This window comes from Styela clava, chromosome 9 (genome assembly GCF_964204865.1).
Source record: "Styela clava chromosome 9, kaStyClav1.hap1.2, whole genome shotgun sequence".
NCBI lineage: Eukaryota > Metazoa > Chordata > Ascidiacea > Stolidobranchia > Styelidae > Styela > Styela clava.
The window spans coordinates 8860572-8871883 of record NC_135258.1 but is presented as its reverse complement, the minus strand read 5'-3'; the positions used below and the strand labels follow the sequence as shown (position 1 = coordinate 8871883).

General features: G+C 32.8%; 1 protein-coding gene across 1 annotated transcript; it reads right to left on the bottom strand.

Annotated features, from left to right (window-relative positions):
- Positions 1-5754: 5754 nt before the first annotated feature.
- Positions 5755-11004, bottom strand: LOC120339653 (protein Wnt-5-like). Its single transcript, XM_078116436.1, has 6 exons — positions 10874-11004; positions 10426-10670; positions 8971-9110; positions 8474-8626; positions 6652-7272; positions 5755-6405 (listed from the first exon to the last, which is right to left on the bottom strand). Exons 1-5 carry the CDS (start codon positions 10957-10959, stop codon positions 6814-6816), a joined length of 1083 nt encoding a protein of 360 aa, XP_077972562.1. The 5' UTR covers positions 10960-11004; the 3' UTR covers positions 5755-6405; positions 6652-6813.
- Positions 11005-11312: the final 308 nt, after the last annotated feature.

Below are 11312 nucleotides of genomic sequence, written 5' to 3'. Positions count from 1 at the left end.
TGACCAAACGAACGGTACTCATGTTTATGACTCTGTAACAAATAAAAGGGGTATATACTATTTGTCTCCGATTTTTCTACGTGACTGCAAGCAGGTTCGCATTGAATTCATGGGTATTATTGCCGTCACACCCGGGTGATTTGTAGAGGATGGAAACATCGTACTTAATCAAACAAAAGCTTGGATACAAAGTGTTTTAAAATCCACTAAATGTTTACCGGACCATATCACGATAATGAATCGCCCAGCTCGTGAGTCGTGATCCCGAAACGTTCTCGTGGGCGGCAAAAATCAAATAGTTTGATCAATTTACTCTTTTGGCTTTCATAGAGCTAAAATACCAAAGTGAAATTAACTGATACGTAGATGCTTGTTTCTATTATTGGTACAAATGTTGTAATATGATACCCTTTATGTCACCTTTATATAAAGGTTGTATAATGTATTTCACTGAGTTGTACAAATAGTTGGACGAAATATAAAACAAAATAACTCAAAAAGGGAATTGCGAAAGCAATATTACCTAAAATGGAGAGCTCATCTCAGCTAAAGCGAATATATATCGTACTCTATACTCCAGACCTTTTCTCCTTACCGCAAATGCGTAAGGGCATTCAAGTTTCAGTCGACAAAACGAAAACAGCAAAGCAATCACCAGTATGTAAATATTCCGCTTTATTTTCATCACGTAACTAATCCAGCCGTAAGTTCCTCGCGTCATAAAGTAGTATGTATGTCATTGGTATGTTGCAGTTTGCAGCATTCTTAACTAACAATTTGCACGCATTTAAAACGTAAGGACCGGTTCCCATCTTCACGTGAATTAACATTTTTAAATGAGTATCGAATTGCGTTGTCAGAAAGACTTCAAAAATTCAAGATTAAGAAAAAATATGTTTTGATTATGCATTTTTATTTACCAATGACAGTGTACATACTTTCACTGATTTACTTGTCATCAACGGTTTTAGTTAGGAATATACAGACACGTTCAGGGAAAAAAAGGCCTAGTTGAGTAAAACTTAGCTCATTTCCATTCCCGTGTAATTTCAATGTTAAGTATTGTTTACTAGCATTTCAGAGATGTCTTCAATTTTTTTTTACCTCTTTTTCAAAATGCTTAATTGGTAAATTAACAAAATTATGTTAGCATGTTTTCGATTGGTCGTTTAAATCTAGTGTTGGGTGTTCTTGGAATGCCGTGATAGTCAGCGAACTCGTTATTGTTTTTTTATACGTTAGACCAGGCGTGTGCAAACTGTGGAATCTGAGTGCCACTGTCATATAAGCGAAACTAGCTAGCAAAATCCTGTTGCCAAGTTTACAATGTTATAAAAACATGTTTCTCACTGAATTTGTTTAAAGTTGGTGTGACAATAAATTTGAATAGCATTTTTCTTTAGAAATCTATGCGTTTTAAATCACCATGTCTGCAAGTACCCCTAACACACCGTAAAATCAATAAAAATGGAAACATTTTTTTTTACCTGTCTGAAACTACTAGGGTATCTTAAATAAAGATGCGGCCCGTTTTACAAGATTCTGAAATGATATAGTGGGTTGAACGGAAGAACTCGAATGAAGTTGTTTCAATCCATGTTCATAATCTAATAAAATCGGTAAGGTTTTCCAATTTATACTTTGTGGCATCTCCTTTTTGGACTCCTAAAAGTTTTTATATATGATATTTTCACGAGAAAAATGAATAGGACTTGTACGATACAGACATTACACATCAAAATGGGTCTAGAAATCAAAATCAACTGGCCGCTAGATGTCACTGAAGTAAAGATGACGCGTATGCGTAGCAGTCCAGCTGTACTCATTAAGGGAACTTCTATATGATCGAAAAATCGAAGAGTTACAACAACACTCTGTCGCCCGATGTATCTTACTAAATATGCAGTCAAGGCACAATGCATAGTCTTCACTCACAATAACTACTTATAACTGTGATAGCAGTTGTTAAATTTAATCTCTCTTTTCTAAACACCACTTGTAGTATAAGTACAGCACACACACACACAGTCACTAAATAAATTGGGAAAAGTTCTACAAAAAACCTATTCTGATGGTGCAGTCAGCAAATCAAGATCCAGTTGAAGGTTTTCGTCTCTGCTTTTTCATTGAATGTCCCCCTTTGCGCGCATAAAGTCATATAAATGCAACACATTGCTCTACTAGATCACCCAACTAACAAATACTGAACAGGTTTAATATGTATACCATATATATGCCCAGCATTTTAGAAGATTGTGGATATCCACATAAGCCTAAAAAAGAACAAATACTACAACTGAGTGTTGTTGAAGCATTTCGCATACCCACAGTTGTGGTGAAAGTTTGTTCTGATGTATTATTTTTTCTTGTTGTATAATGTGAAACAGTTGAGAACATCTTTTGAATAAATTGAATCTGTGATCTTGCCTTTTTGCCGCAGGTTTTTCAGTTAATATCCAGCAATAAACTGATCTTTCAAGGTCGATTCCGCAAGTTCATATCTACTAAAACGTGAATATGATACTGTGTTTTCAGTCTTACTAAAGTTTGAAAAAATTAATAACCAATCAATTACTTATAGCGAATAGGGCGTGCGTTACACGCTCAATTATATTATATCTTTGAGACTTATGAATTTTCGTGAAATAGCGATTGGCTCAAGTATATGTTTAGTTAAATTTTGCAATAGCATGCCCTCATTTGCCGCAAATAGACCGAAGAAATCTTGGCACAAACCACACTTTTACACTTAACTTCTTGGGGGTATTAGTTAGGATTAGTTATTTAAACAATCTAATAATGATCACCAGAAACATTTGCATCACTTGACACTGAGCTGTCTAATCGCGGAAGTAAAGTCGCCATAACCTGGTCACCCTTCATTTAAAAGCAAACAATAAAAGTAGTTGTTGTTTAAAAAACTAATATAAAAAGTGTAAAATAATATTGAATAATGTATGGGTTAATTCTTTTTGACTTGTAAATGTTGTTTTGATTTTTTTACCAATATATTTCGAAGCAAAAAAGTTTAAAACCAAAAATAAATCAAAATAATCCGTTGTGTGTGTGATCATTGCTTCCGGTCGATATTGAGGCATTCAATGCAGTTGTACTAAACAACAAAGAAACGCTTTGGGTGCTTTTGGGAAGGTAATTATATATACATCATCGGGTCTATACAGTGTGAATACATGTAAAACGCACTCAACAAACAAAGCATAAATTGCAATTTTGAAGCAGATTTTGTCGGTAAAATAAAAAATAGGAGATTTTCATTTGAAAAGATTTCTTTTACTTTTTGTTCGGGTAACTTTATCCATTTTCAGAGTCTATTTGGAGCAAAATTGAGTGCGGAAACAATGCTTTGAAATTTTCAAATACATTAATATAAGACGATATTATTCATACATAAATTTTTTGTTATTCATTGTCTAATGATACATAAATAATATTTCCAATAGCTTTGGATAGTTAAATTTCGTTTCTATTTTTATTTTTGAATCTTTAAGAAAACTGGCACGTGTATCTCGCAAAATGAATGAAACGTACAATGCTTTGTGCATATCATATTGACTTGTCGAATAGAAGTTTCCACAAAAAACATATACATGAAAAGCACTTAGCATCGATTATTTTTCCACGATACAGTTTCCAATGACGCAGTTGTCGATATATAACATCACGGGCGACTAGTTTTACATCAGCTTTAACGCGACACTAAAAATATTTTGTGATACTATATCATCATTTAATAGCTTTGTAAATTCAATAAAAAATCTCCCCATGACGCACTGAAAAAAGAACATAGAAGTATAGCGTGCAAGAAACTCTGTTTTGAAGAAAATACGTATGGTCGATTCCGGTAAAAATATTACCGTAATTTATTGAAAATTAAAATTTGAACATGTCAAATTAAAGTAATTAAAGCTTCGGTCGCGTATGATAGATAGCATGGAGGCTATTTTCGAAAACACCGTGTGGCGCCGTACACGATATTTTCCCTTCCCTACGATACAAAACAAGCATGTGCGACGGTTGTTAATTGTTTCCGTAGACTTGTAAAATCTTAGGACCTTGCTTGCAAAATGGTGAGTTAACTCCATCAAAAAGCCGAGTCAAAAGTAAGAGGTGGCTGGGTGCATGTTTATACCCAAAACATAGCAAATTGATTTTTAACTTCCCCGTACCAATTCTTCACCTGCGTAGATCATCATAAACATGCGATAAATGTAGTACTGGACTGATCATTTCTACACTGCCCGTTATAGATGAGTCAGAGTGGACACCGTATGACCGACGACGAAGAAAAAATTTAATTGAGATGGGTCAGGCTACCAGTTTAATTTTTAAAAAGCAGTTTGGTTGAAGTTGTAATTTCATCGCGTTTCGATGAGAGTAATCATCACTAATTTCATATAATACGAAGAAATAAAAAAGAAACTATAAATGTCCTAATATTTTATTGTGGGAAAAATTTTCACGTAGTTACCAATGAACTTGTTTTCCAGTCTATATTCTTGCACTCAAATTGACAAACTATTGTGTCTATTTATTCAACCAAACCTAAAATGTTAATTAAATTAAAAATCAGTATTCTTAATTTTCACTCGAAAATCTTACTATTACTAATTAATTATACACCGCTGTTCAAATACGATTTTGTCATTGCAAATGTGTTCTGCCATTACGAATGTGTTTTGTAATCATACCCTGTGTGTCCTGGTCCTCACCGTGAGCACGCAATGTGTACCACGTATCGCTATGACAACACCTAATAGTACGGTCGTAGGTGGCTTTGACAATAAAAGTCGTGAGTTATACTATTGCAAAAGTTGAATAGGTCGGATTGGGAATTTTTTCGTCAAAAGTAGCAATTTATATCAATCTCGCAATACTTTGGTATTGATTCTGCTACCAATTCCGAGACGAAAAATACATGCCATCATACAAACGTAAAATACTGTGAACTGAACATGAACTTGGGTCATATTGGATTTAAACCTCCACAAAATTCTATTTTATGTTTTCAAAATATGTGTGTGTGGGAGTTCATAAGGTTAAAAGTTTGTCTTTAAAATGAAGTAAATTACTTAGGTAAATAAAAATCTTCTCTTCACTCAGAAAGTCTGGGAATGAAAATTAAATGAGTTTAATTTGAATATACGAATAATATAATCTTAAATTACGTTTTATGAAGAATGAGATATTATAAGAAAAAAGTTCAACAGACACGTTTTTCTCAAAAAGAATTTCAAAAATATTATATATTCATATGAAATACTTAACATACTATACTCATTGATAGAGTCGAGTAATTTCACCAAATAATTTTCGAATAGATAATTATTTCTTTACCGCCAAGCATTGGGTTTAAATACAAGGCTTAAGAGAAAGGCCATACTTGATCTAGATATGTCCCAACCTTAGGATTTAACCTCGTTCAAAAAAATTATTGACATCCTGGAGCCACTTGAACTGGGTGTTGATGGGTTAAAATAACATGAACTGAATTTAATTAACAAGGTTGGGTTGCCGGTATGAACGAAACCAAAAATGGGAGACATGTCGGCACCCATTTCGCTGAAGTCGTACGCGTCAATAGGCCACAATGTACAAATTTGAAGTCTGGAATTTGTTTTTAACCAAAGTCTATTGATCATTATGTGTGATATTAGTATTCTGATTTTTAAATAACCACATATTGAAAAATAAACGTTTTTTTAATGTCATATATGCATATATGGCATAAAAAGGTGAAAAATATAAATTTTAATGATTAGTTTCACTGGAAAATGGACAAGCGATGGTAAAAGGACGCTATCTTCTACCTCTCAGCTTTACAATTATCATTATTTTTCTTTCAGTGATTTGACTTTTTATATACAATTGACTCGATTGTAAGCATTAATGTTCACCTAATTTTTCGTTAAAATATACTTGCTTTTTCTAAACCGCCGTTCTTGTGATATTCGAGGTATACTACGATAAAAACAACTCAATAGAAACATTTTAACGAAAGAGGTCATTACAGCATTTATTCACAGTGTTTGAAAATAATTTACAAAAAAATAAATAAATAATACTACAAAAATCACGATAATCAAAAATAAAGAAAAACAAACGAATGAAAGATACACCTGGAAAATGAGTCGCATGATAACAAAAAACAACGGAAAATGTCACTCAAGACGAGCTTTATATATAATAGAGGAAAATTATACTTGGAACATAAAAGTTATCATATACCAGTTACATCTCTAAGCCATATTTAGCAATATTCTCCATTTTTAGGTTAATTATTTTAAAAGTTTCGATATATAATTATTTTGTTCATTTCAAAATAGATAAATTCAACGTTCTTTTTCATCATATGTTATTTCTTTTATTTTTCTTGCTTCGGCCAAACTGAAATGTACAATATTTTTTTGTTAATATATTTAATTAATTCTGAAAAATATATGGTCATAGTTATCTCCTTATTAGCGTCTCAAACTTTATTAATTAGCAAATAGATGTCTGTTTATTTAGATAAATATATTGTCAATATTCCAAATACGTCATACTAGTTTAGGGTATTACCATATATGTATATTGGAATACATGTATATTACTCATAACTACTATAAATACACATTTATAAATGTTATTTACCTTTATTTAGAAATATTGAATCCTTAATCCATATTTCAGTTCAGTTTCATTCGTTCCACTATTTATGGTCGCCATGGAAAATCATAGAAAATTTTGTATTGATTCGAAGCGTGATATTATTCCATTTCTCCGTATGATATGAACACTTGTTGGTTCCAGCCTTTATTTACATGTATATTGGACAATTTTTCTTTTACATTTCTGGCATCGGACTTCGCAACACCATTCAAATTTACAATTACATCTTTCGGTAACTTCAATCATTTTTGTTCTATATCCTCGACCACAACATAGTAATCCACAACCGTCCATACCACGAGAGTTTAGTTTACATTCCCGACCTCTAGTGCCGAGAACACCAGTACGAGTATTACGTCTGCAGTAATCCGGAGAGGACTCTATAAATATCAAGTCAGTGATAAATGGCGCCTCTCGTGGCCTTTTACGGGGTCGAATAAGTCCCCTTTTATTCATTCTCATTTCAATGGCTCTTTTATGTTCTACTTTCAACATATCGCCAATGACTCTGAAGTCGGGAACCTGGTACCAGCAACTTTTCAAACTACAGGAACCAGATACGCCATGACACTTACATGCTGGACGAGTAGCACGAACTGCAGCCTGTAAAAGTAAACGAATTGAATATAAACTAGGAAATTTAAAAGTTCATTTTTAAATAGGGAATGCTCAAAATATATATACAATATGCATGTCAATGCAATTAGAGAGCGTTATACACCAAACAATGAAAGATATGACTGTTATCAATTTGTCATCATTGCATAAAAGCAATTGTAAAGGAAATGCAAAATAGCACACTTCTCAGTAACACTACTAAGATGGGTGGGTAACTTCTTTGCTACGCTTCTATTTTATCTGCTTGTGAGTACTTAGAAATAGACTATATTTTTGAAGTACGTCCCAAAGGCAGGTCAAAAACTTTGGTCAGTGTTATCAAAAATGAATTCCTAATTTTGAGCGATTCATTTGTATGTATATTGTTGTATATAACTGTTCTTGTTTAACGTTTAAGAATAGAATACAATTTACACATCAGACTAAGACAACTGTTTGACATTTGACGGAGATGTAAACATTGTCTTAAAAACATTTCGCCATAGACAGTCAAATAACACACTCCATTCTTGTATTTGTTCGCTTTCGAGTCTATCTAGTATAGACTAATTTACCGATGATAGTCACGCAAAAGATTCGAAGCTCATGAGAAACGGAAATACATGTCATCTAGTAATCACATGACCGAACGATTTCTTTATACGACTGAATGTATCAATATTTTTACAATAAACGAAATTGATTGTCAAGCTTTGAGTGTTTCAAGTAGACGTGACTCGACACCGACAAGTACTTGAAATTCTTTGCTTTGGGTAAAATAGAAATCTATTTATTTGATTGTGAACCTAAAAAGTTTTGTTTCCAGGTCGTGCTGTTTTTCTTCCAAAGTGGAATTTTTTTTATTGTATTTCATTATTGACCGCTCATTGAAGTTATTATATATGCATAATGAATATATCGGCTTCAAATCGTAATCGCATGAACATTATTAGTCAAGCTAGATGTTTACGTGTAGTCTACTAAAAACTGAAAATTTCTAGTCCCTTTTACGACGGTCTATCTCGATGACGCAGTTTCTTACACTTGCATGGTCGTTTTTGAAGAAATTATTTTGACGTCTGACGAATGGGGCTGTTTTTTCAGTTCACCCACTTCCATAACTGAGTACAATGGCCTAAGGTTAAGCTATTTGTTTAAGCTTGTCTTGTACTAGAAGTCATGAAAGGCGATCAAAATTCCTACCCACCATTCTTCCAGCTTCGTTGTTGTGCATGTTCATAATTTTTCTTGCTCTCTCCTTTCTTCCTCTAGGAGAGAGATTGTCTCGTTCTCTCGCATCAATGAATTCTCTTGCAAATCCATAAGCATAATCGGTATCATCTCCACAGCCTCCCCATCTCTACACAAAGTAGGAAGAATTAATCAAACTGCTAGATCGTCAACCATCGAGATTCAGAGTCCGAAAAAGCTTGAAACTTTGGGATCCTGATTAATTAGGTTACTTGCAAGTTGTGTTACACAGCAGGCGACACAAACTAGGATTTGAACCTGGAATTTCAAACTTAAACCCCACCAAGATATCAAACTGATTGGTTAATCACAGATTCTCAAACCAATTTTTAAACAGTGTCATTAGTGAAACCACGATGCTTCACAGGATAAGATAAGAATTGATAATTTGTTTATGTTTGGAAATTTTTGTAGTACTACGCTGTAAATATACTAGAACCAACAAACGCTTACCCACTCCTTTGCTAATCCCATTGGTCGTTGTTTCCGACTGCACCCACATGTGCCCAATGTATCACTTTTGCAACCCTTTGCTACTGAGTAAACTACTCCAGCTGCTGCAACGGCATATGTAAAAGCAGTTTCTTTACTCCCTAAAAAGAAAGTAGAAAATGACTTTTGTTAATTTTTATATATTTTTATAAAGTTTGTATATGATTGGGGTTCGCAGAGTACATATTATCAGCGTCAAATTTTGTCAGTAAAGCGTTAAATCCACGCTTTTTACATTCTACTTTGTGTAAAACAAATGAATTGGTTGTGAAAAACGACACAGTATTTCCCTTTTAATCAAAGACTTGGACTACGCGTGAAATCTTATTCCCATAGATGATATCAAAAGAAATCGAAACATTCAAGTTTGCTTTATGAATGAACGGATCCAAATTTAAAAATGATGTAATTTCATAAACGTAAATGTAAGTGGTTTGAAATACAACTGTACACGGATGAATTGCTTTATGCAGAATGTTATGCATAATTTGAAAACTTCAACAAATACTCGCATAACATTTTACGGCAGTTGACAACAAAATACCGCGTCCAAATGCCTTCACGCTATTGTAAAACTGTTTTGCTTTATCATAATAGTATTGAACGCCTGAACTTCAGTCAAGTATAAATAAGTTCATAGAATAAAAGCGCGCTTGAGTTTATATAATAATATATTGAAATCCGAGTAGTAAAACTGAATAATTATATATACATGGAAAAATAGGATGTTTGTGACATGAAATTTTATGTAACAAAAAGCAATATTTTGAGTTCTTTGATAACATTGAACGTGTTTATGCTGAAAACTATAGTTTTTATATGACAAATAGGATGTACTCATATTGTATAAATAAAAATAGAATTTGAAAAATATTTTTTGAATACAGGAAATTTTTTTGTGATTTTGTATCGTTTTAAGCATTTTATCGTACTAAAATGGTATTTTGGAAATAAAAACTACTTCCATTCCGGTTATATCCAAGGATAATACAAGCATTTGGGATTGAAACGGAAAAGAACCAGATGGTACCCGCATTCCTTCTTGCACCTGCGTTTGACGAGGGTGATTGAATTTTTGTCACAGTAAGGATATCAAATTACATAGCGACCCATTTTTGACATTTACAAACATATCAAATGTAACAACAAGACATGGTCAAAAGACTTTTCCCAAGTTTTCTGTGAACAGGTGTATAAAAATAATGTATAATCATTTTTGCAAAGGTAGCACGCAAGTTTTGTACAAAACTAAAAATCTTCATTGTTAAGTGTCATGTGTGAAAATTGACATTTTTAACTTTTTATCAAAGTTTGTAATATATTATTATTATAATAACTTCTGTAATTGTGAGAAATCGATCACGTGCTTGAGCGTACTCAACATTGCAGCTATTGAATCTAACATCAACAACCTACCTATCTTTAAAACTTTCCCAAACACAGAACTGTCTTTAACAGTAGAGCAATTCCATCTATGACCATCGAACTGATGTTGACATTCATTAATTCCGTTTTGTGCTCCTTCACTAACGAACGACATGTGATTATAATATCTTCTGCATAAAGTTTTCTGATTTCGTGATAATCCTTCGACGTATTCGCAAATTGATTTTGTTTTGTGATTATCCAGTGTGATTGAGAGGGGCTTGTTTGACATTGACCTAAATTGGATCAAAAAATAGTAAAATGTTTTAAAAAATTTTGGTTGGCAACGTGCCACTCCTGAGGGTCAAAGTTTTGTGTTCAATTAATAACATGTTAGGAATTCAAAAATACTTGAGGGTGTAAAATTTAATTTCTTCGTTCTGAAATACCAATATCATTTTAAAGTTTCATATATCGAGAGAAAAAAATTTACACTTACCACCAATGACTGTTCACTTCCACGTTGAATGTGAAAGCTATGAGAAATCTAACATACAATAAGATAGTTCTTTGACTCAGATACATCTTAAAAGTTTCTTTATATCCCCAATTTCTATTTAATATAATATTTTTCTTGGGAAAAAATAAAAACATCTTTTACTATTAATTGTTTGGATTTGCATTCCAATGTATATTTAAATTAAAACAAAACATAAAAATATATTTCATTTTGAGAGATTGAGTAACCAACGGCCTCCATTAAATTACAGAAGGTAGGCGATTATAATTCGTCGTCTGTCTGTCTCGCTACTAAAATTAACGTTAATGTTAAAGCAGCTTACGTATAATAACAACATACATACATTTTCTGAAATGATACAACCTGTTAGTGAGTTCGACACAAAAGAAAACCTATTCTTGAATTTTCAACTTGGTGC